Source organism: Macaca thibetana, chromosome 9 (genome assembly GCF_024542745.1).
Source record: "Macaca thibetana thibetana isolate TM-01 chromosome 9, ASM2454274v1, whole genome shotgun sequence".
Lineage (NCBI taxonomy): Eukaryota > Metazoa > Chordata > Mammalia > Primates > Cercopithecidae > Macaca > Macaca thibetana.
In genome coordinates, this window is record NC_065586.1 from 129,315,388 (window position 1) to 129,335,719 (window position 20,332).

General features: G+C 59.1%; 1 protein-coding gene and 1 long non-coding RNA gene across 2 annotated transcripts in view; one reads left to right on the forward strand and one right to left on the reverse strand.

The window, feature by feature from the left end:
• KNDC1 (kinase non-catalytic C-lobe domain containing 1) overlaps positions 1-20,332 on the forward strand; it is a 65,144-nt gene that overhangs the window by 33,305 nt on the left and 11,507 nt on the right. Inside the window, exons 10-23 of the mRNA XM_050805554.1 lie at positions 4,752-4,910; positions 6,117-6,194; positions 6,708-6,801; positions 7,362-7,524; positions 7,603-8,288; positions 8,462-8,606; positions 9,422-9,507; positions 10,451-10,833; positions 15,531-15,624; positions 15,702-15,799; positions 15,982-16,196; positions 18,518-18,631; positions 19,304-19,451; positions 19,560-19,741. Of these exons, the coding sequence (XP_050661511.1) occupies positions 4,752-4,910; positions 6,117-6,194; positions 6,708-6,801; positions 7,362-7,524; positions 7,603-8,288; positions 8,462-8,606; positions 9,422-9,507; positions 10,451-10,833; positions 15,531-15,624; positions 15,702-15,799; positions 15,982-16,196; positions 18,518-18,631; positions 19,304-19,451; positions 19,560-19,741 (2,645 nt within the window). The remainder of the gene's footprint in view (positions 1-4,751; positions 4,911-6,116; positions 6,195-6,707; positions 6,802-7,361; positions 7,525-7,602; positions 8,289-8,461; positions 8,607-9,421; positions 9,508-10,450; positions 10,834-15,530; positions 15,625-15,701; positions 15,800-15,981; positions 16,197-18,517; positions 18,632-19,303; positions 19,452-19,559; positions 19,742-20,332) is intronic.
• On the reverse strand, positions 19,846-20,142 carry LOC126963323 (uncharacterized). Its single transcript, XR_007729013.1, has 2 exons — positions 20,098-20,142; positions 19,846-19,888 (listed from the first exon to the last, which is right to left on the reverse strand). It is a non-coding gene; the product is annotated as an uncharacterized LOC126963323 (long non-coding RNA).

Below are 20,332 nucleotides of genomic sequence, written 5' to 3' on the forward strand. Positions count from 1 at the left end.
ATCCAGCATCTTTCTTCTTCAAGGAACAAAAATCGCTGGGAAAGTGTTGAGGCACAAGCACAGAGTCAGAAAACTAAAGAAAAAAATGAAGCTTTTTTGAGTAATAAAAAAGAATTTAAGCCCCAACAGGCCAGACACGGTGACTCATGCCTGTAATTCCAGCAATTTGGGAGGCCAAGGCAGGCAGATCACTTTAGTCCAGGAGTTTGAGACCAGCCTGGGCAACATGGCGAAACCCCATCTCTACTAAAAATACAAAAATTAGCCAGGTGTGGTGGCACATGCCTGTAATCCCAGCCAGGTGTGGTGGCGCATGCCTGTAATCCCAGCCAGGTGTGGTGGCGCATGCCTGTAATCCCAGCCAGGTGTGGTGGCGCATGCCTGTAATCCCAACTACTCAGGAGGCTGAGGTGGGAGGATTGTTTGAACCCAGGAGGTTGCAGTGAGCTAAGATCATGCTACTACACTCCAGCCTGGATGACAGAGCAAGACCCTGTCTCAAAAAAAAAAAAACAAATACTCCAACAGGCCCGGGTGTGGTGGCTCACGCCTGTAATTCCAGCACTCTGGGAGGCCAAGACAGGCGGATCACCTGACGTTAGGAGTTCAAGACACCCTGGCCAACATGGTGAAACCACACCTCTACTAAAAATAAAATTATCCAGGGGTGTTGGTGTGTGCCTATAATCCCAGCTACTTGGGAGGCTGAAGCAGGAAAATCGCTTGAACCCAGGAGGCAGAGGTTGCAGTGAGCAAAGATGATGCCACTGCACTCCAGCCTGAGTGACAGAGCGAGACTCAGTCTCAAAAAAATAAGTAATAAAATAAATGCCCCAAAAAAAGCCTGGGTCTGTAATCAGAGGACCAGGGAGAACCAGGATGCGCTTATACTCCCTGCTGTGCACCAGCCAAACCCCACGGGAGCACTGTGTCCCCGCCCAGCAAGGGCCGAGCCTGGAGCCTGGACTCATCCTTGTGAGACTGCAGAGAAGTGCCCAGTGCCTGCCCTGGCCCCAGGTGGCCTCAGAGAAAGTGAGCAGGAGCCAGGACCTTCCTTCCCTGCAGCCTACCCTGCAAGGACAACTGGAAAACATGGCTGAAAGGAATCGGAGACTGCACAAGCAAGTGGAAACGCATCCCATGCTCACAGATGGGCAGGATCAGTGTTGGTAAAGCGGCTACACTGCCCAAAGCAATCCGTAGAGTCAATGCTATTGCTATCAAACTACCAATGTCATTTTTCACAGAATTAGAGGAAACTATTCTAAAATTCATATGGAACCAAAAAAGAGCTGAAATAGCCAAAGCAATTTTAAGTGAAAAGAACAAAGCCAGAGGCATAACGTTACCCAACTTCAAACTATACTACAAGGCAACAGTAACGCAAACAGCATGGCACTGGTAGAAAAACAGACACATAGACCAATGGAAGAGAACAGAGAGCCCAGAAATAAGGCTGCACACCTACAACCATCTGATCTTTGACAGAGCTGACAAAATCAAGCAATGGGGAAAGGACTCATGATACCAAGAATCAGGAAGATGTCAAACTGAATGAAAAAAGACAACCAATAGATACCAACCTGGAGATGACAGAAATGTTAAAAATGACTTTAAAATTTTTAAAGCAACCATCATAAAAATGCTTCGTTGGGCAATTGCAAACATGCTTGAAACAAGTGAAAAAGTCTCAGCAAAGAAATAGAAAGTTTCAACAAAGAAATAGAAAATAAAAAGAAAAAGCTAATGGAAATTTTAGAGCTGATTTTTTAAAAAACTCAACGAATGGGCTTAAAAGCAGAATAGAGAGGGCAGAGGAAAGAATTGGTGAAATGGAGACAGAACAATAGAAATTATACAGTTTGGACAACAAAGAGAAAATAGACAAAAAAAAACTAACAGAGACTGAGAAGCTTGTGGGACTATAACAAAAGATCTAATATCCATGTCATCAAAATCCTGGAAAGAGAAGAGAAGGAGGGTGGGGCATAAAAAGTACTCAAAGAAATAATGACTAAAAACTTCCGAATTATGGCAAGACTCATAAAGCTACAGATTTACAAAGGTGAGAAAATCCCAAACGTGATCAATGCAAAGAAATCCACACCAGGACATATCATAGTCAAACCTCTGAATACTAACCCTCCCCTCTCCAAAACAATAAAAGTAAAAAACAAGAAGAGAGAAACAGCAGCTTACATATATACATATGGGGGGAAACAGCTCAAATGATCAGATTTCTCATCAGTAATTGTAGAGGAAGTGCATAGCATTTTTTTAAGTGCTGAAAGAACTTTCAACCCAGAAACCTATTTCCAGAAAATATATCCTTCAGAAATTAAGGAAACAGGCTTGGACGCAGTGGCTCAGGCCTGTAATCCCAACACTTTGGGAGGCCAAGGCAGATGGATCACCTGAGGTCAGGAATTTGAGACCAACCTGGCCAAGATGGTGAAACCCCATCTCTACTAAAAATACAAAAATTAGCTGGGCATGGTGGTGGGTGCCTGTAATAATCCCAGCTACTTGGAGGCTGAGGCAGGAGAATCACTGGAACCTGGGAGGCAGAGGCTGCAGTGAGCCCAGATAGAGCCATTGCAATCCAGCCAGGGCAACAAGAGTGAGACCCTGTCTCTTAAAAAAATAAAGGAGGAAGAAGGAAGAAAAAGAGAAGGGAGGAAGAAGAGCAAGAAGAAGGAAAAAGGAGAAGGAAGGAGGAGGAGGAGAAGAAGAAAGGAAGAAGATTGACAGAGTAATGTTTAGAAACATGACCTAACCATGTACTGTCTACCAGAAACTCACTTCAAATAAAACAATGTAAGTAGGTTTCAAGTTAAAAGAGTTAGAAAAGATACATTATGAAAATGATAAAAAGAAAGCAGAAGTGACTGCATTAATATCGGGTAAAGTATACTTCAGAGCAAAGAAAATTGCCAGAGACAAAGAGGGACTTTCTATAACAATAAAGGGTCAATCCACCAAGAAGACATAGCAATCCTAAACGTATATGCGCCACATAACAGAGCTGCAGAATATGTGAAGCAAAACTGATGGAATTAATGGAGAAACAGATTAATCCACAATTATGGTTAGAGATTTCAGTTTCCCTCTCTCAACACTTGATAGAACAGTCAGACTGTAAACCAGTAAAAATATGAAGGAACTGAACACCACCAGCAATCAACAGGGTTGGGTCAACATTTAAAGGACACTCCACCCAACAACAGCAGAATCCACATTCTTCTTAGCTGCCCACTGACTCTACATCAAGCTAGACCAAATCCTGGGCCATAACGCAAACCTCAACACATTTAAAAGAATTTAAGTCATACAAATATGTTGTCTGACCACAGTAACAAAAATAAAAGGGAAATTTTCCAAACACTTGGAAACGAAACAACACATTCTAAATACTCTTATGTGTCAAAGAAGAAGTTTCAAGGAAATTTTAAAAACATATAGAACGGAGTGAAAATGAAAATGCAACAGATGGTGTACCAAGATTTTTGTGCCAATGGCGATGTGCTGGCTAAGATATTGGACTATAGTTTTGCAAGCTGCCACTGTTGAGGAAACTGGGTACAAAGTACATGAGCTCTCTCTATATTATTTCTTAAAACTATGTCAATCGACAGTTATTGCAAAATAAAACATTAATTTTTTAGGTGTAGCAAGTGCTCAAAATGGGTAATTTCCTACTTATCTGACTCTAGTTGGCTGTTACTGTTCTCATGGGGCTGTCTGCATCCGCTGTGCCTGGATGGTGGGAACTTTATAAAGGGGAGCTTCCTCTTCCCAGCTCCACACTCAAGGGCACTGTGTTGGTAGCCGGAAGTCAGCCACGTGGGAGTACTTACACCAGGGAAAGCAGCCAACGCTACAAATGTCTTGTTCTGTTGACTCTGGACTTAACTGAAGTGATGGAGAGCACGTGGATAATGTGATTAAACTTAAAAGTGTGTCATGTCTGCAGACACTCCATTGCGGATAGCCCAAAAGATGGAGGACATGGTCTTCCAATATCCACCACGATCATCTGATTCAGCAAAGACGTCGCTCAGAGCAGTGCCCTGAATTCCAGCATGGGTCTGTCCTGTTTCACTTCCATCTCATTTACTGAAATGAATGAAAGCATCAACCAACACTCATGTCAGAAGCACCTGTGTATTGCGGTGGACCGCAGATGAATGTCAGTAAAAATCAACGAAAGCCTTCAGTGAGAATCGACGGGCTCTGTGGATCTTACAAAAAGTGCATGAAACGGTGTGCTGTGCGTCCTTTCCGTCCACAACGTGCCGAATGAAGTCAGTTTGCACACAGGTGGTGCGGTCGCTTGGAGAGCCGGTTGTTAGCCGTGTAGCAGCACAGCACCGGGTGGGGGGCTCCCGGGAGCGGGGACCGTGAGGTGGGAACTGTGCCGGCCAGTTCTCCTCAGACCCTCGAGCTGCTGCCTTCGTGAGGAGAGCAGAAGGCGGGAAAGTCCAGTTGAGGCTTCCAACCCTCAGGTGTTTTAAAACACGGACAGAACCACGGGGGAGAGTTTGACCGGCAGGTTCCTGGACCATGACCTGGAGGCAGATGTGGGGGTCCAGGGTGGGGCCCGACAGATGCTGAGGAGGGTTCCTGAGGAGAGGCCCTCTGTGGGGGCAGTGCCTGGGTGCCCCTCAGGGTGCCTGACGTGGGCAGGTCTGCTGGGCACAGTGGCCCACAGCCCTGCGGTCAACACCACTGTTCTCTCCCCACCCGCCCAGGCCTCTGTGTACTGTGTGGCCGCTGTCCTGTGGACCGCAGCCAAGTTCAGTGTCCCCCACAACCACAAGCTGGCCCTGCCACGCAGGCTCAAGACCCTCCTCCTGGACATGGCCAGGCGCAGCGCCCCAGAGCGGCCGTCCGCGGCCGAGGCCATCAAGGTAACCACACCGCTGTCATAGTCCCAGCCCAGGGTCTAAGGACTGTGGGCAGTGGCCACCCTCAGTGAGCTGGAGGTGGAGGAGCACAGGCTGCCAGTGTGCAGGTGATGAGGCCACCAGCTCTGTTTCCAGGTCCTTGTTTCTAGATGTCAGCCCAGCCATCGCATGGGGAAGGGAGTGGGTTTTGCGTCATGGCCACATCCATGTGGGCGGACAGCATGGGGGTCTCTGCTGCTCCCCACCACGGCCATTCCTCCTGTGGAGCCTGCTCTCTCCAACTTGTCCAAGAAGCCAAGGCAGGGGCAAGGGGTGTCCTGTGGCCACGTACAGACCCCTGCTTTTAGGCCCTGCTGGAGGGGAGCAGAGAGAGGCCTCCACACCCCACCCCCCACCCTGAACCCCCACCTCCTCTGAGGATCCCACCAGCCCCGCCCCTCCCTGCCTGATCTCCCCGCTGGACTCAGGCTTTGGGGCTGGGTTCTAACACACTCCTGCTGGGACCTGCGCCTGCACCCAGCAGGTAGAGCTGAGCCGTGTGTGGGTGATGAGGAGGACCTCCTGGGGAGGAGCCAAACCCTGATGTGTGGGTGATGAGGAGGACCTCCTGGGGAGGAGCCGTGTCTGGAGGAGCGGAGACGGCCATGGAGTTGGGGACCTGGGCCCAGCCGTCTCCGCCTCAACTGCTCTGTGGCCTTGGGCGGGTCACTCAGACCCTCTGGGCCTCTCAGGCCTCCTCTGCCATGGGAGGATGAGATCTAGAAACGGCTGGATGTCTGCTAAGCAGTGAAAGCAGATTTTATTCGGTAACTACCGAGAGCCAAGGAAGCTGAGCTCAGTTCCCACATGCACAAGGCCTGGGCTTATAAAGGGAGAACAGGAGTGGCCAGGGGCAGGGGGTGTGGGGCTCAGGTGAACGTGACCAAGGGCTGCCAGTGTCCAGGCGCCGAGGCCACCAGGTCTGTGGCCAACGTTGGGTTTGGGATTCTGCCTCCCAGAGAGCCTGGCGGACAGTGGCCGACTGTGAACCCTTTTCAGGAAATGCTCTAAGAAAGGCTCGTCCCGGGCCTGTTGTCAGGTGTCGATGAGAACAAACAGGAAACCCTCCTGGCAGCCCTGAGCTTTTTCAGATGGGGACCCAGCGACATGGGGACGGTCGCAGCCGTAGCTGAGGCCTGTCGGGACGTGTGAACCGTCTCCTCCCCCCAGGTGTGCGGCAGCTACCTCCTGCAGCGAGGCATGGACAGCCGGAAAATCCTCGCCCACCTCAGGGCTTCCACCTGCCAGGTGGGGCGGGGCTAGAACAGCTGGGCCGCCTCCTCCCCCGCTGCTCTTAGCTTCCTCCCACCCGCATGCGCTTGCCCCTGCCTGGCCGCCTCCGGCAGCCCCACCCCCAGGTCTCTGCTGACCACCGAGCTGGGGGTGGGTGCGTCTGGGGGTGTGGGGGACACTTGGGTCCTATCTCCTGAAGGCCCCACAGTGGCCCCAGGGAACCAGATCAGGATCGGGGCAGGATCCCAAGGATGGCCGCCCAGCACCCACCCCAGGGCCCTGAGTCTCACATGGTGCCGGCGTCTCCCCCTCCCCGGAACCCACAGAAACCTGGTTGGATTGGGAGACAAAGGAGCCCCAAAGGCTCCCTCTCCAGGCAGAGCTAAGGCCGTGCGGCCGCCACACCCAGCTCCTCCCCATCGGGAAGCTTCACCGCACCAGCGGGCGGGTGGGGGGCACCCTGTGGGTGTTGCCGGTGCTGGCGGAGCTCCATGGTCACCTGGCCCAGGGCTGTCGCCTCCTCCCCAGGTGTACCAGGAGGAAGAGACCATCAGCCTCCAAAACGCCTTCTCAGTGGTTGAACTGAAGCCAAGTGTGGCACCAGCCCCAGAGCCCAGCCCAGGTGGGGTCCCGACCAGCCCCTGCTGCCCCACTAGCCCCTGCACCCCACACCACAGCTGCCCCCACCTTTGCATGGACAGACACAGCCGGCACCTCCCGGAAACCCGGGCAGCAAGTCTAGAGCTCGGCCAGCGTGGCCAATGCAGCCCAGTCTGCCTGCCCCTGCCAGCCCCCATCTCTCCCAAAACTCCCGGTCCCTCAGGCCCCAGTTTCAGGTTCTCACTCCCATCTCCCAGCAGCTGGCCCTCCCAAGCCCACATCTGGAGACCCTCCCAGAGTCCACACAGAGCCCACCCACCCCTGTACTGAGCCCTCCTCAGCAGGCCCTTCCAAGCCTTCTGGTGGGGCCTGGTCTTTCTGGCCTGTCCCCGCCTCCTGGCCCACCCCCCAGCACCAGCCACACCCACCCTTCCGTTCGGGGGCCAGGCCGGGCACAGAGGAAGCCGCTGGGGACATGCGGGAGGGGACGTGGCAGCCGCACACCGGGTGGGATGAGCCGGTGGTGTGGCACGTGCTGGGGCCACTCCGCCCGCCCGCACCCTCAGCCCCCTGGGTCCCCAGGCTTCCTGCCGGTGAACAGCGACACCAGGCTTGTGGCTGTGCCAGGGCCGGTGCCCAGCCAGCGCCCCTGCTGTGAAGAAGCCACCCAGCTGCCTGCAGCGTTCACCTCCGAGGCCACACACTTCAAGCCCATCGTCCTCGCGCAGGACGCAGTTATGGCCAGGTGAGCTCCGTCCCCACAGCCGTGAGCTGCTGGGTCCCGGGCACGGGCAGCCCCTCCTGAGCTCCGCTCCTCCCCTAGGGACCAGCCTGCCTTGGCCCAGGAGGAGTCCCAGAAGAGGGGCAGCCAGAGGGAGGGAGACGGTGAGAAGCTCTCCTCAGAGGCCCTCGCTGGGTCCCCCAGCCTGAAGACGCCTGACGGGCCGGCGCCTGGTCCGGGGTCCCAGGGAGCAGCCCCAGAGCCTCCTGGGGAGTCGGCGCAGAGTGACCCAGCCCAGGGCTGCCCCTGCCCTCCACCCCGGGCCCCAGCAAACCAGCCAGAGGAGGCCTCATCGGCAGCTCCCAGCTCTCCAGTCCCCGCCTCGCCCATGAAGGCATCTTCGCTGCCTGAAAGGCCAGGGCCATCTGGGCAGGTCCCCCCTGGAGTCACTTCCGGGGGTCTCAGGCCCGACACCCTGGGGCCCACCACAGCCCACCACGGCCCACGCCACCCGCCCAAGCCTCCCCGAAGCAAGGCCACCGAGCGCCCGGGCCAGGACCCAGAGGGCCCCAGGGCCACCCCTGCCGGGGAACGTGATGACCAGAGCCCAGACAGTGTCGCAGAGAGGCCACGGCCCGCAGACCGGAGGCCCTGTCTGCCCGGCGTGGACGCCTCGCCACTCCCAGGGAGGACGGCCTGCCCGTCGCTGCAGGAGGCCACGCGCCTCATCCAGGAGGAATTTGCCTTCGATGGCTACCTGGACAATGGGCTGGAGGCTCTGATCATGGGTACGTGGGGGCTGCAGATGCCCCAGAGGAGGCCTGGGCCCGGGAGAGCCCCACAGGGGACTCAGGGCTGCCCCACGCCCGCCCCCCAGCCCCGCAGCCGAGATCAGCCACGAGGAATCCAGACAAGCAGCCTTGCCACCATCTCACTTGTCTCCATCGTTTTGCAAAACCAGGGGAGTACATCTTCGCCTTGAAAGATCTCACCTTTGCCACTTTCTGCGGCGCCATTTCTGAGAAGTTCTGCGACCTGTACTGGGATGAGAAGTTGCTGCAGAACCTCTTTAGAGTGGTGAACGGGCAGGCGTCGCCCTCCCCAAGGTGGGTGCCCAGGTCGGCCCTGCATCCCCGCCCCTCCTGGACACCCACTGTGCTCGGGCTCTGCTGTCCCGACGTGGCCCAGCCTTCCCCTCCCAACCCTCGGCTTCTGTCTGGCTGCCGTCTCCAGGGGGCCACCCTTGGTGGAGCTGGGGGGGCGTCCCAGCAGCCCCTCCTGGGCCTGACGCCATCCCACAGCCCCTCCCGGGCCTGACGCCGACCCACAGCTTTCCCGTCGGGCCTGAGTTTCTTCTGGAGGAAGAAAGGGCTTGCAGGGAATATGAGGCAGGGGCTCTCCGGGAGGCTGCAGGGGGCCTGGGCAGTATTGGCCACAGGGCTCCCTGCTCAGAGGGACCAGTGTGAGGGCCCCAAGGAGGAGAGGAGACCCCCAGACAGGCGGCCCCAGACCCCGCAGGGCCCGGCACCGAGCCGTGTTGGGTGGGGCAGCGGCCACCCCACATTGCCTTGCTCACAGCTCCATGCAGTGCTGGCAGCCCGGGCAGCTCCTGTGCCTGTGTGTGGCATAAACTCACAGCTGTGAACAAGTGCACCCACCCCAGCCCCAGCCTCCCCGGCCCGCAGCCCTGAGAGACTGCTCCAGAGCCCCCCAGGGACCCCAAGCAGTGAATGATCCAGGGACCCCATTGGCTCCTGCCACCCCCTTAGTGACCGGGAGGATGAGCTCCTGCTGCCTCCAGTGAGGGCTCCGCATGGCCGTATGGGCCTGTGGGCCTGGCCCTGTGGAGACTGAAGCCTCCTCCCAGTGGGCAGGGGTGGAGACGTGGGGACGGCCACCTGACCTGCATTCTTGCTGTCAGCACGGTTGAGGACGCTGAGTCACAGCTCGAGAGTAGCCGGAGCCCCCGCTCCCCGTCCAGCAGGAGGCCCTCGCTGCACCCCCTGGGTAAGTGCTGGGCAGGTCCCGCGGCAGGAGCTCTGCAGGCTTCTCTGTGCTCTACAGTTCAGGGGGCACCCCGGGGTCCTGGCGGCCTCGGACTGCACGGCTCTGGCGGCACTGCCTTTGCCCCAGGGGTGCCCCAGCCAAAGGCCGTCCTCTCCAGGGGGCGAGCAGGAACCCGGGGCCTTGGAGGTGAGGGGTCCTCTGTCACCAGTCACTGGGACAGTGGGAGCCGCCAGGAGCCAGGCGGGATCCCCTCTCCAAGCAGAGGCAGGCCTGTGAACCCGGGGCTTTGGTAACAAGGCAGAAGCAGCTGCCGAAAGACCCTGGGGCTGGGCTACTGGCTCGTTAGCCCCGGGTTCCCAAGGCACATGAATGCCGGGCTGGGGAAGTCCCAGCGTCCGGCCAGCAGGCTCGGTGTTAGGGACAAGGTGGTGGCGGTGGTCACCCTCAGGCTGTCCATGGTCGTGGCCAGGTTTGGTGATGGACCCAGTTCCTATTCCAACAAGTCGGAGACCAGGCAGGCAGACTGGGGCATGAGGCCTGTGCACTCCTGGATGGCAGGAAAGCCAGGGACAGAGCTGGGGACCACTTTTTAAATTCCAGAAGAAAAGAGAGCGTGAGGGGGCAGAGGGACACAGTGCTGATAGTGGAGCCAGCGAGGACAGGGCCCGGCCCCACCCCAGGGCGAGTAAGTTTGGAACCAGTGAGGGCCCAGAGAGGGGCTCCACCTGGGGAGGGGCCTCTCGCTGTAACCCGGCCCGTGCGGCAGTTCAGGGTCCCAGCATCTCCCCGGCACTGGGAGGCGGCAGTGCCTCAGGGGCGCCCGTGGTGGGTGCAAGAGAGAAGGGCGTCGGGCACGCAGGCACCACCAGCCTCCCAGTAAAGCCTGCCCGGGCTCCGCCCACAGGAGCTGCTATCCACGTAACCCGTGTCTCTTTCTTTCAAGGAAAAGAGAAGCCAGCCATGGCCAGGACCAGCAGCAGGACCTTGGTGTCGGATGTGGACTCGGAGGCACTCTCCCGGGGAAACTTTGAGGTGGGGTTTCGGCCTCAGAGGTCCGTAAAAGCCGAGAGAGCGCAGCAGCCTGAGGTTGGCGAGGACGGACGGCCAGCTGGCGGGGCCTCGGACGCGGAGGCGGTGACCCGACTGGCCGGGTCCAAGGGGGGCGGCCCGGCCGTGTCCCCTGGCCCAGCCGGATTCCAGAGCTGCAGCCCCGGCTGGTGCAGTGCCTTCTACGAGGCCGACTGCTTCGGGGCCGACGTCCACAACTACGTGAAGGACCTGGGGCGGCAGCAGGTGGACGGGGCCCTGCCCGACGCCCAGAGTCCGGTGAGTCCCAGGCCTCGGCACTGCAGGGTGGTGCAGGGGCCTCCTTCCAGCAGGGCTTCCCGGTCACTGCAGGTGACGGACGGCACCGTGTACCCAGAGCCCCCACCAGGATGACACTGGTCCTGGTGCCCCCACCCCGTGGCCGTCAAGATGGTCAGGGCCCCCTCCCCGGGCTGAGCTCCACGTCGGGACAGGCTCGTCTGCACGGGTGCTCCTGGTGGCTCCAGGTCTGGGGGCACGGAAGGGTTTTTCTCCCATGGTTGCCGGGGCGACGGGTTCACAGGAGGCCCCTCCATGCTCGTGACCCGGTTGCGTTTGGCCGTGTCTCCTGTGGGACAGGCACCATCTCCGGGCCCTTGGGCAGCCTCGCTCTGCGGTGAAGGAAAATACCAGAAACGCCTGCCCAGCAAGTCCAGGCTGGGCCTGGTCACCACAGACTGGCCTGGGCTTTCTGGCCAGCAGTGCCATCCTGGGTCAGGAGCAGCTGCAACTCCTCCCTGGCCAGCAGAGAGGTCTTAGACCGGGGAATCCTGGGTGCAGGAGAGGCCCGCAGAGCTCTGGACTCAGGGCGGGGCCGGTGACCCAGAGCCCCGACTGGGCCGCAGCCTCCAGAGCCCCAGGACTCCAGGGTAGGTGACAGGAGGGGCCCAGCGGCCATCAGCTCCAGGAACCTCTCTCACCACCATCAGCCTCGACCCCCGAGCCGCAATGGGAAGCCTCCCCCAGCTTCTGGGCATCAGAGCCCTTCCTGGGGCTCCTACTTGCTCCTCTCCTGCCGCCTCCCAGCCTCCACTCTATGACTCGGTCCGGAACATGAGCCGGCGTCTCTTCAGGGCAGGTGAGGGGACAGGGGTTAAGCTCTGTGAAGCGTTCACTCTATTCAGCTTCTGGGCCACGTGAAAGACCCACATGGTGCTACAGCCTCTGCACCTCGGACACCCCACACAGGGCCTGCGGGGGCTTCGAGGACACAGGCCTCCCCTGGGGCTGGGGAGAGAAAGGGCGGCCTGCGTAGCAGACACCAAACGACCTGGCCCCAAACGCACGGCGTCCCCCAGGGAGCACTTGGCCCCAAAACTCACGGAGTCCAGCAGGGAGCACTCGGCCCCCAAATGCCCAGCGTCGTGAGGAGCACTCAGAACCCTGAACGCCCAGTGTCCAGCAGGGAGAACTCAGCCCCAAGTGCATGGTGTCCTGAGGAGGACTCGGCCCCCAAATGCACAGCGTCCAGCCCGTGGCCACAGCCTCACGTTTCTCTTGGAGGAACTACTGTGTCTGTTTCAAAACAGGAGGCTCAGAAACACAGCAAGGGCAAAAACAAGCTGGAGACAGATTTTCACGTCTGCAGCCCGGAACGCGCACAGTGCAGCCAGGGCCATTCGCTGGGGCGGCCGGAGCGGCTGGTGGGTGGGCGTTTCCTCCTTTCAGCGCTGACCCCCACCTGCCAGCGCCAGCCGTGTGCCCTGGGGCTGTGGAGCCGGCATCCGTGTCTCCCAGAGTCGGGTGAACAGCACTAGTGTGGGTTCCTCCCCCATCTGTCTGCACTGGTGAAGCCTGGCCTCGTGTTTCCCTCCTCACCGCCCCGTGTGTGATGTGGATCTTAGTTCCCGTAGATTTATTACAATCAGTCAAGACCGTCCTTCTCAAGGAGTCTGCCTGTGGTTCCCGCATGCGGGACGCCCCTAACGGACGTCGAGTCTGACTGTGAACGGAGGCTGTGGAGGTGCCGCCCCGAGACGAGTCTACGTGAGCTGCACTCCAGCCGGGTGGGCATCCGGGCTCGCAGGCACCCACCTCCGGGTTCTCGGACGCCTCGGGGTACACAGACCTTTCCCGGGAGATTTTCTCGACATCAGCCTCTCTGCAAATGGACGGGGGTGAGGGGGCCGGATGGAGCCTGGCGCGGGTGACCTCCGGGGCCCGGACGAAGGCCCTGTGCTGCAGGCCATGGGGGACGTGGCCACCACCATCCTCAGAAGCCAGGACCAGGTGCCCCAGCAGCAGAACACAGCTCCGTGGGGATACCTGCGTTTACCAACCTCGACCCGCCCAGCCCAGCAGGTCCCTTCCTTGATGATGGAATGTTCTAGACGCTGTCCACGGGGTAGCCAACAGCCATGTGTGGCTACTGAGCTCTGGAAACACGGCTCACGTGACCGAGGACCTGATACTTTAATTTCACTGCACTTTAGGCAGCCACAGGCAGCCTGCATCCCAGTGTGGGAGGTGGGGTTGCACTGGGCTGGGCGGGCGGGATCCAGAGGGCTTGGGGAACCTGGCTTAGTGGCCGAGGTCCTGCAGAGGGCCTGGTCTTTACACAGCTGGGACCACGGCCCACACCGCCGTAGCCGGGAGCCTGGCCCTCCGTGGCACCCCCACTGCCGTCGCTGAACCCGTGCACGGGAGAAGACAGCACAGGGACCCGGTCTCCATGAACCGCCAGATAGAGCGGACTCAAGTAGTTACACAGAAATGTCGCCTGCATTTTTTTATTTGCAAAAAACATTCAAAAATTAACACTATCAACAGAGCGGATCACTGGCGGCTGACACGGCGAGGGGGTGGCCGTGTGAATCTGAGCCAACTGCACTTCACAAAAGGAAACCTGGTGGATGGGTTCACGGATGAGCCCCTCGGGGCAGTCGCCTCCTGAACCCCTCACAGGAGGCTGTGGGCCAAGGGCTGCCGCGCCTCTTGCCTCTGCCCCCAGCCAGGTGCCCCTGCCCCGTGGCACCTCACAGTCCCCCTAAGACCTGCTGCTCAAGGCCCAGCTCCCATGGGCCCCCAAGGCTTCCCAGACACCCCACCACCAGAATCACCACCCTTCTCAGTAATGGGCCAAGCCCCATGGGTGCAGGAGGAGGCTGTATCTGCCTCTGTGCCCCTGGAGGGAAGGGCAGTCTCGGGGGTCACTGACCTGGCAGCCCATCCTCAGGGCACCCCTCCTCCAGCCTCTACACCCGTGTGCCTGTCCCGCAGGACAGGAGTGCTCAGAAGAGGGGCTGCCTGGCGAGGCGTGGGAGGCATCCTGGGACAACGGGACGCCCTCTCCCTGAATGTAGTCCCGTCCCAGGAGGCTCAGCCCCAGCTGGTGTCTGTGCGTGAAGCAGAGCCCGGCAGCCCTTGCCCCCGTCTCCTGCAGTCAGGACCTGTTGCCTGGCCTCAGTGCTGCTTCCCTCCCGGAGACAGCCCTGGGGATGAGGTCCCTGGCTCCACCTTCTAGGCAATAACTCAGACTCCGGGCAGGTTCAGGAGAAGCACCCCAGGCGTGCGCTCACACTCACACGCTCACGCTCACGCTCACACTACAGAGCAGCCAAGGGCCGGGGCAAACCCTGCGGCCACTGCCCAACACACCGCAGCGCAGCCAGTGGGTTCCCGGAGGAGGGCTTCAGGGGCTCGTGTGCACAGGACAGCTGGAATCCGTGTTCGTTGGGCTTAAGTTTAAAAGAAAGGCAAGGCTGGTGCAGTGGCTCATGCCTGTAATCCCAGCACTTTGGGAGGCTGAGATGGGAGAATTGCTTGAACCCAGGGAGTTGGAGGTTGCACTCCCACCTGGGCAACAGAGCGAATCAGGCCACTGCACTCCAGCCTGAGTGATAGAGCAAGACCTCGTCTCAAAAAAAATAATAATAATTAAATTAAAAAGTCAATAAAAATTAAAAACGGCTGGGTGCAGTGGCTCACGCCTGTAATCCCGGCACTCTGGGGCGCCGAGGCGGGTGGATCACCTGAGGTCGGGAGTTTGAGACCATCCTGACGTGGAGAAACCTCATCTCTACTGAAAATACAAAATTAGCCAGGCGTGTGGTGATGGGCGCCTGTAATCCCCGCTACTCGGGAGGCTGAGGCAGGAGAATCAATTGAACGTGGGAGGCAGAGGTTTCAGTGAACTGAGATCGCACCATTGCACCCCAACCTGGGCAACAAGAGAAAAACTCCGTCTCCAGATCACGAGGTCAGGAGATCGAGACCATCCTGGCTAACACAGTGAAACCCCGTCTCTACTAAAAAATACAAAAAAAAGTTAGCCGGGCGAGGTGGCGGGCGCCTGTAGTCCCAGCTACTCGGGAGGCTGAGGCAGGAGAATGGCGCAAACCCGGGAGGCGGAGCTTGCAGTGAGCCAAGATCACACCACTGCACTCCAGCCTGGGCAACAGAGCTAGACTCTGTCTCAAAAAAAAAAAAAAAAAAATTAAGTTAAATTAAAAAGTAAAAAGGCAGACACCTGAAGACACACGGGATGCACGCTGGGGAGGTCATACTGCCACCCCCCGCCCCCAACCCAGCCCGCAACATGCACTTTGGTGTCCAGAGGTGGCACAGCCCTGCCTGCTTGGGCAGGAGGGCCTGGTGCTGATTTGGGTGGGGTCTGGTTCCCCTGAGGGCCCAAGCTGGTGGTCACACGGCAGTCCCCTGAGCATCCCACACAAGGGCCTGTGAGTGAGGGACGCAGGGGGTAGCCGGCCCCAACTGGGCACTGCCCTGTGAGCCTGGGGACTGCCGAGGGTCCCGCAGAACACACTGCCCAGGCCGGGGCCGGCCTCGCTGGCTGGGTGGGCCTCTGTCTCCATGGGACCCTACCCTGCAGCTGGTCTCCAAGGCCAGGGAGGCCCCAACGGGGTAGGGCCTGGCCCTGGATGTGGCTGACGTGTGTTGGGGCTGCCTGGGGCTTAGGCGCTGTGTTTCGTCCCCAGGAGCTGGAACAGCAGCTCATGATGGAGAAAAGAAACTACCGCAAGACCCTCAAGTTCTACCAGAAACTCTTACAGAAGGAAAAGAGGAACAAAGGTAAAGCCCGCGTGGGCACAGGTCCAAGACCCCGGCCACAGGCAGCCCGGCCCCCGCCCACTCTGCTGTGCCCACAGGGTCCGACGTCAAGACCATGCTGTCCAAGCTGAAAGGGCAGCTGGAAGAAATGAAATCCAGGGTGCAGTTCCTCAGCTTGGTCAAGAAGTATCTGCAGGCAAGTGGGCTCCGGGCCCCGCTCTGCTCCGGGCGGCAGCAGCTTCAGACGGGCCTCCCGCTGTCGGACGCGGCAAATCTGTCCGTGTGAAATCATAAAAGGGGCCCTGATTTGAGGGTCCAACGGAAGGAAGCCCTGGGGCGAGGGGCGGAGCGACCGAGTGCCTGTGTCCCGCCCGGCAGGTCCTATACGCGGAGCGCTGGGGCCTGGAGCCCTGCGCCCTCCCGGTGATCGTGAACATCGCGGCCGCGCCCTGCGACACGCTGGACTTCAGCCCCCTGGACGAGTCCTCCTCACTCATCTTCTACAACGTCAACAAGCACCCGGGCGGCCGGCAGAAGGCCCGAATCCTGCAGGCCGGGACGCCGCTGGGGCTCATGGCCTATCTGTACTCCAGGTGCGTCGGGAGAAAAGCTCACCCCGAAAGGGAGACGTAGCCCTGGGTGCTGAAGAGAGGTGGGGAGTGTGCCCTTGCCCCTCAGCTAGGCTGTTCGCGCTTTGTAGTTTAGAAAAATGTTTAATCGGGGTTTAGGGTTTAGGCCAACGTGCACTAGATGCCGCCGGCAGCTTTGCAGAGCCCCAGGCCAGAGTGGCCTCCGCCGCCTGTGGACCTGGGCACCGGGTCTCAGGGTGCGCCTGGTGGTCCCTGGAGGTGCTGGGGAACCCGCCCTACATAATTAACTCACGGAACGGCTTCCAAAAATCACACACACGGGCAGCTCAGTGATGTGGCCTGGACTCTATCCAACTCACCGGGTCAGAACACCCGGGTCATGAGCTCCAGGGACGGGCGAGGCTGGGTGATTCTGCAGCCCCCGCTCCGTGTGCACACTGGCTGCAGGGACGGTATGGGGTATAGTGTGTGTGCACGTGTGTGATCTGTGGTGTGGGGTAGTGTGGTGTGTGTGTGGTGTGTGGTGTGGGGTATAGTGTGGTGTGTGTGTGTGTGTGGTGTGTGGTGTGGGGTATAGTGTGGTGTGTGTGTGGGGTGTGTGGTGTGTGTGGTGTGGGGTATAGTGTGGTGTGTTGTGTGGTGTGCAGTGTGGGGTATAGTGTGGTGTGTGTGTGTGGTGTGTGGTGTGCGGTGTGGGGTATAGTATGGTGTGTGTGTGTGGTGTGTGGTGTGGGGTATAGTGTGGTGTGTGTGTGGTGTGTGGCGTGTGGTGTGGGGTATAGTGTGGTGTGTGTGTGGTGTGTGGTGTGGGGTATAGTGTGGTGTGTGTGTGGTGTGTGGTGTGGGGTATAGTGTGGTGTGTGGTGTGGGGTATAGTGTGGTGTGTGTGTGTGGTGGGTATAGTGTGGTGTGTGTGTGGTGTGGGGTAGTGTGGTGTGTGCGTGGTGTGTGGTGTGGAGTATAGTGTGGTGTGTGTGTGGTGTGTGGTGTGGGGTATAGTGTGGTGTGTGTGTGGTGTGTGGTGTGGGGTATAGTGTGGTATGTGTGTGGTGTGCGGTGTGGGGTGTAGTGTGTGTGTGTGGTGTGTGGTGTGGGGTATAGTGTGGTGTGTGTGTGGTGTGGGGTATAGTGTGGTGTATGTGCACGTATGTGTGCTGTGGGGTGTAGTGTGGTGTGTGTGTGGTGTGTGATGTGGGGTGTAGTGTGGCGTGTGTGCACGTATGTGTGGTGTGGGGTGTAGTGTGGTGTGTGTGCATGGGTGTGGTGTGTGTGTCTGGTTGTGGAGTTCTGTGTGGCTTGTGTGCACGTGTGGTGTGCATCTCTGGTTGTGGAGTTTGTGGCTTGCACGGTGTAAGTGTGAGCACTGTGCTTCCATGAAAGGAGCGTCTCCTGACCGTGCATGTGGTCACGAGGGGCTTCTCTACTCTGCGGACCTGGTGGGCATCACCTTTGCAGGGCAGCCTGGGGCTGGAGCTGTGTAGGGCCTGGCGTGAGCTGTGGCCACCTGTGTCCTCGGCCCCCAGGTGAGCAGGTGACCAGGCCCCTTGTTCCAGGGCCACGCCGTTTCCTGCCTGAGACTCCTCCAGTGTGGGAGGTGGCCTTGCTGGACCTCGGCTTCCTGGCCGTGGCCGTTGGGCTCCCAGGACAGTCCCAGACCCACATGCAGGGCCCTGGCCAGTGTCTCCTGAGGGTGGCCCAGTTTCACCCAGTGAAGAGCCAGAACCTCTGAGCATGCAGCGTTGCGCCCAGTCCCGAGGCACCGGCTCCCTCAGCTTCCAGAGCTCACGGGTCCTGCAAGTGGAGACACCAAAGTCCCGCACAGGCCGCGTTCAGAAAGGCCCTGGTGTTCAGCCGGGCGCGGTGGCTCACACCTGTCACCCCAGCACTTTGGGAGGCCGAGGCAGGTGGATCACCTGAGGTCAGGAGTTTGACACCAACCTGGGAAACATGGTGAAACCCCGTCTCTACTGAAATACAAAAATTAACTGGGCGTGGTGGCGGGTGCCTGTAGTCCCAGCTACTTGGGAGGCTGAGGCAAGAATTGCTTGAACCCAGGAGGAGGAGGCTGTCGTGAGCCGAGATCGCGCCACCGCACTCCAGCCTGGGTGACGAGCAAAAGTCTGCCCAAAAAAAAAAGGCCCTGGTGCTGGAAGTAGTTGGGAATTGTTATCCATGTCCCCCCTTTAATTTCTCCGGGGATTCTCCTGACAGCGATACACAAAGAGAACGCACACACACACATGCCATCACACCCCCAGAACACTAGCTGAGCCCTGGGGTGAGGCCACCCGGCTGCCTCACTGCCACCCCGTCCTGTCCCACAGCGACGCCTTCCTGGAGGGCTACGTGCAGCAGTTCCTCTACACCTTCCGCTACTTCTGCACACCCCAGGACTTCCTGCACTTCCTCCTCGACCGCATCAACAGCACGCTGACCAGGTACCGCGCTCCTGGGGCAGGGTGGGCGCCCATGGGCCTGGTTTAGCCCCCATGAAGAATGAGGTGGCCCCTGCCGACCCAAAGGGGTGAGGGGCCAGGGAAGCCTGGCTGGAGGTCTGGATGGAGGTGGGGACACACACGGATGCTGAGAAAGCAGCTGGGACAGGAGGGCGGTGGCCTGGGCACCTGGGAGCTCTGGGAGGGGACCTGGGGGAGTCGGGGTCTCTTCCTGCTGGCCCGGGAGGAAAGCGGAGGGCAGGTGGGCAGGCAGTGAGAGCCAGAAGGTCAGCTGGGGGGAAGGGGGAGCACCAAGCAGAGGGTCCTGCCGGCCCCCAGCCTCCCTCTGGACCCATGGCCAGCAGCTGGGGTCAGGAGAGGGGTGGTGGGCCAAGGGGGGAGGGGCTCTGCCTCTCTCTGGGCTGACCTGATGCCCCCTCAGGACATGCCATGCACCCCCTTGCCCCCATATGCCCAGGCTGGGCACCTTAGGCCATCAGCCAGCCAGCTCCTGCCTTGGGGGAGGGACCCACAGAAGACACCCAGCCCCCTAAGCCCCCTGCACTCATGGAGCCTGGTCCCACAATGCCTCTCCGGGAGAACCTCACGCAGCCCCTGGGCCTCTGCCCCCGACTCCCACATCCTGGCAGCTCAGCAGCTCCCCCGCGTCTCCAGGGCCCACCAGGACCCCACCTCGACCTTCACCAAGATCTACAGGCGGAGCCTCTGCGTCCTGCAGGCCTGGGTGGAGGACTGCTACACCGTGGACTTCACTCGGAACAGCGGGCTGCTGGGGAAGCTGGAGGACTTCATCTCCTCCAAGGTGACCGTGGCGCCGAGCTGGGCAGGTGCACCCTGGGCTCCCACAGCGGAGGTGCCGCCCTCCTCCAGAAGGTGGCAGTGACCCCCCCACCACCGTGCTTCTGCCTAGATCCTACCCCTGGACGGCTCTGCCAAGCACCTGCTGGGCCTCCTGGAGGTGGGCATGGACCGGCGGGCCGAGGGCAGCCCTCGTAGCACCGACCTGGAGAACCCCAGGGAGGCCGAGGAGGATGCCAGACCCTTCAACGCCCTCTGTAAGAGGCTCTCAGAGGACGGCATCCAGAAGGTGGGGTCCTTTCTCAGGGGAGGGCCTCCGTGGACAGGCGGATGTGGCTCCCTGAGCTCAGCCTCAAGGGCACAGCTGGTGCATGCACACACACACACGTGCACATGGGCACACCCATATACATGCATACATATAGATGTGTGCACATATACCTGTGTGCACATACACCTGTGTGCACATACATACCTGTGCACATCTCACACCCACATGGGCATACCTGCGTGCACTCACACAATACACACACACACGCACCTTCACACATCCACATGCACACACATGCACTCACACAGTCCACACATACACACACGTGCACATGGGCACACCCATATACATGCATACATATAGATGTGTGCACATATACCTGTGTGCACATACATACCTGTACACATCTCACACCCACACGGGCACACCTGCGTGCACTCACACAATACACACACACACACGCACCTTCACACATCCACATGCACACACATGCACTCACACAGTCCACACATACACACACACGTGCACATGGGCACACCCATATACATGCATACATATAGACATGTGCACATACACCTGTGTGCACATACCTGTGCACATCACACACATCCACA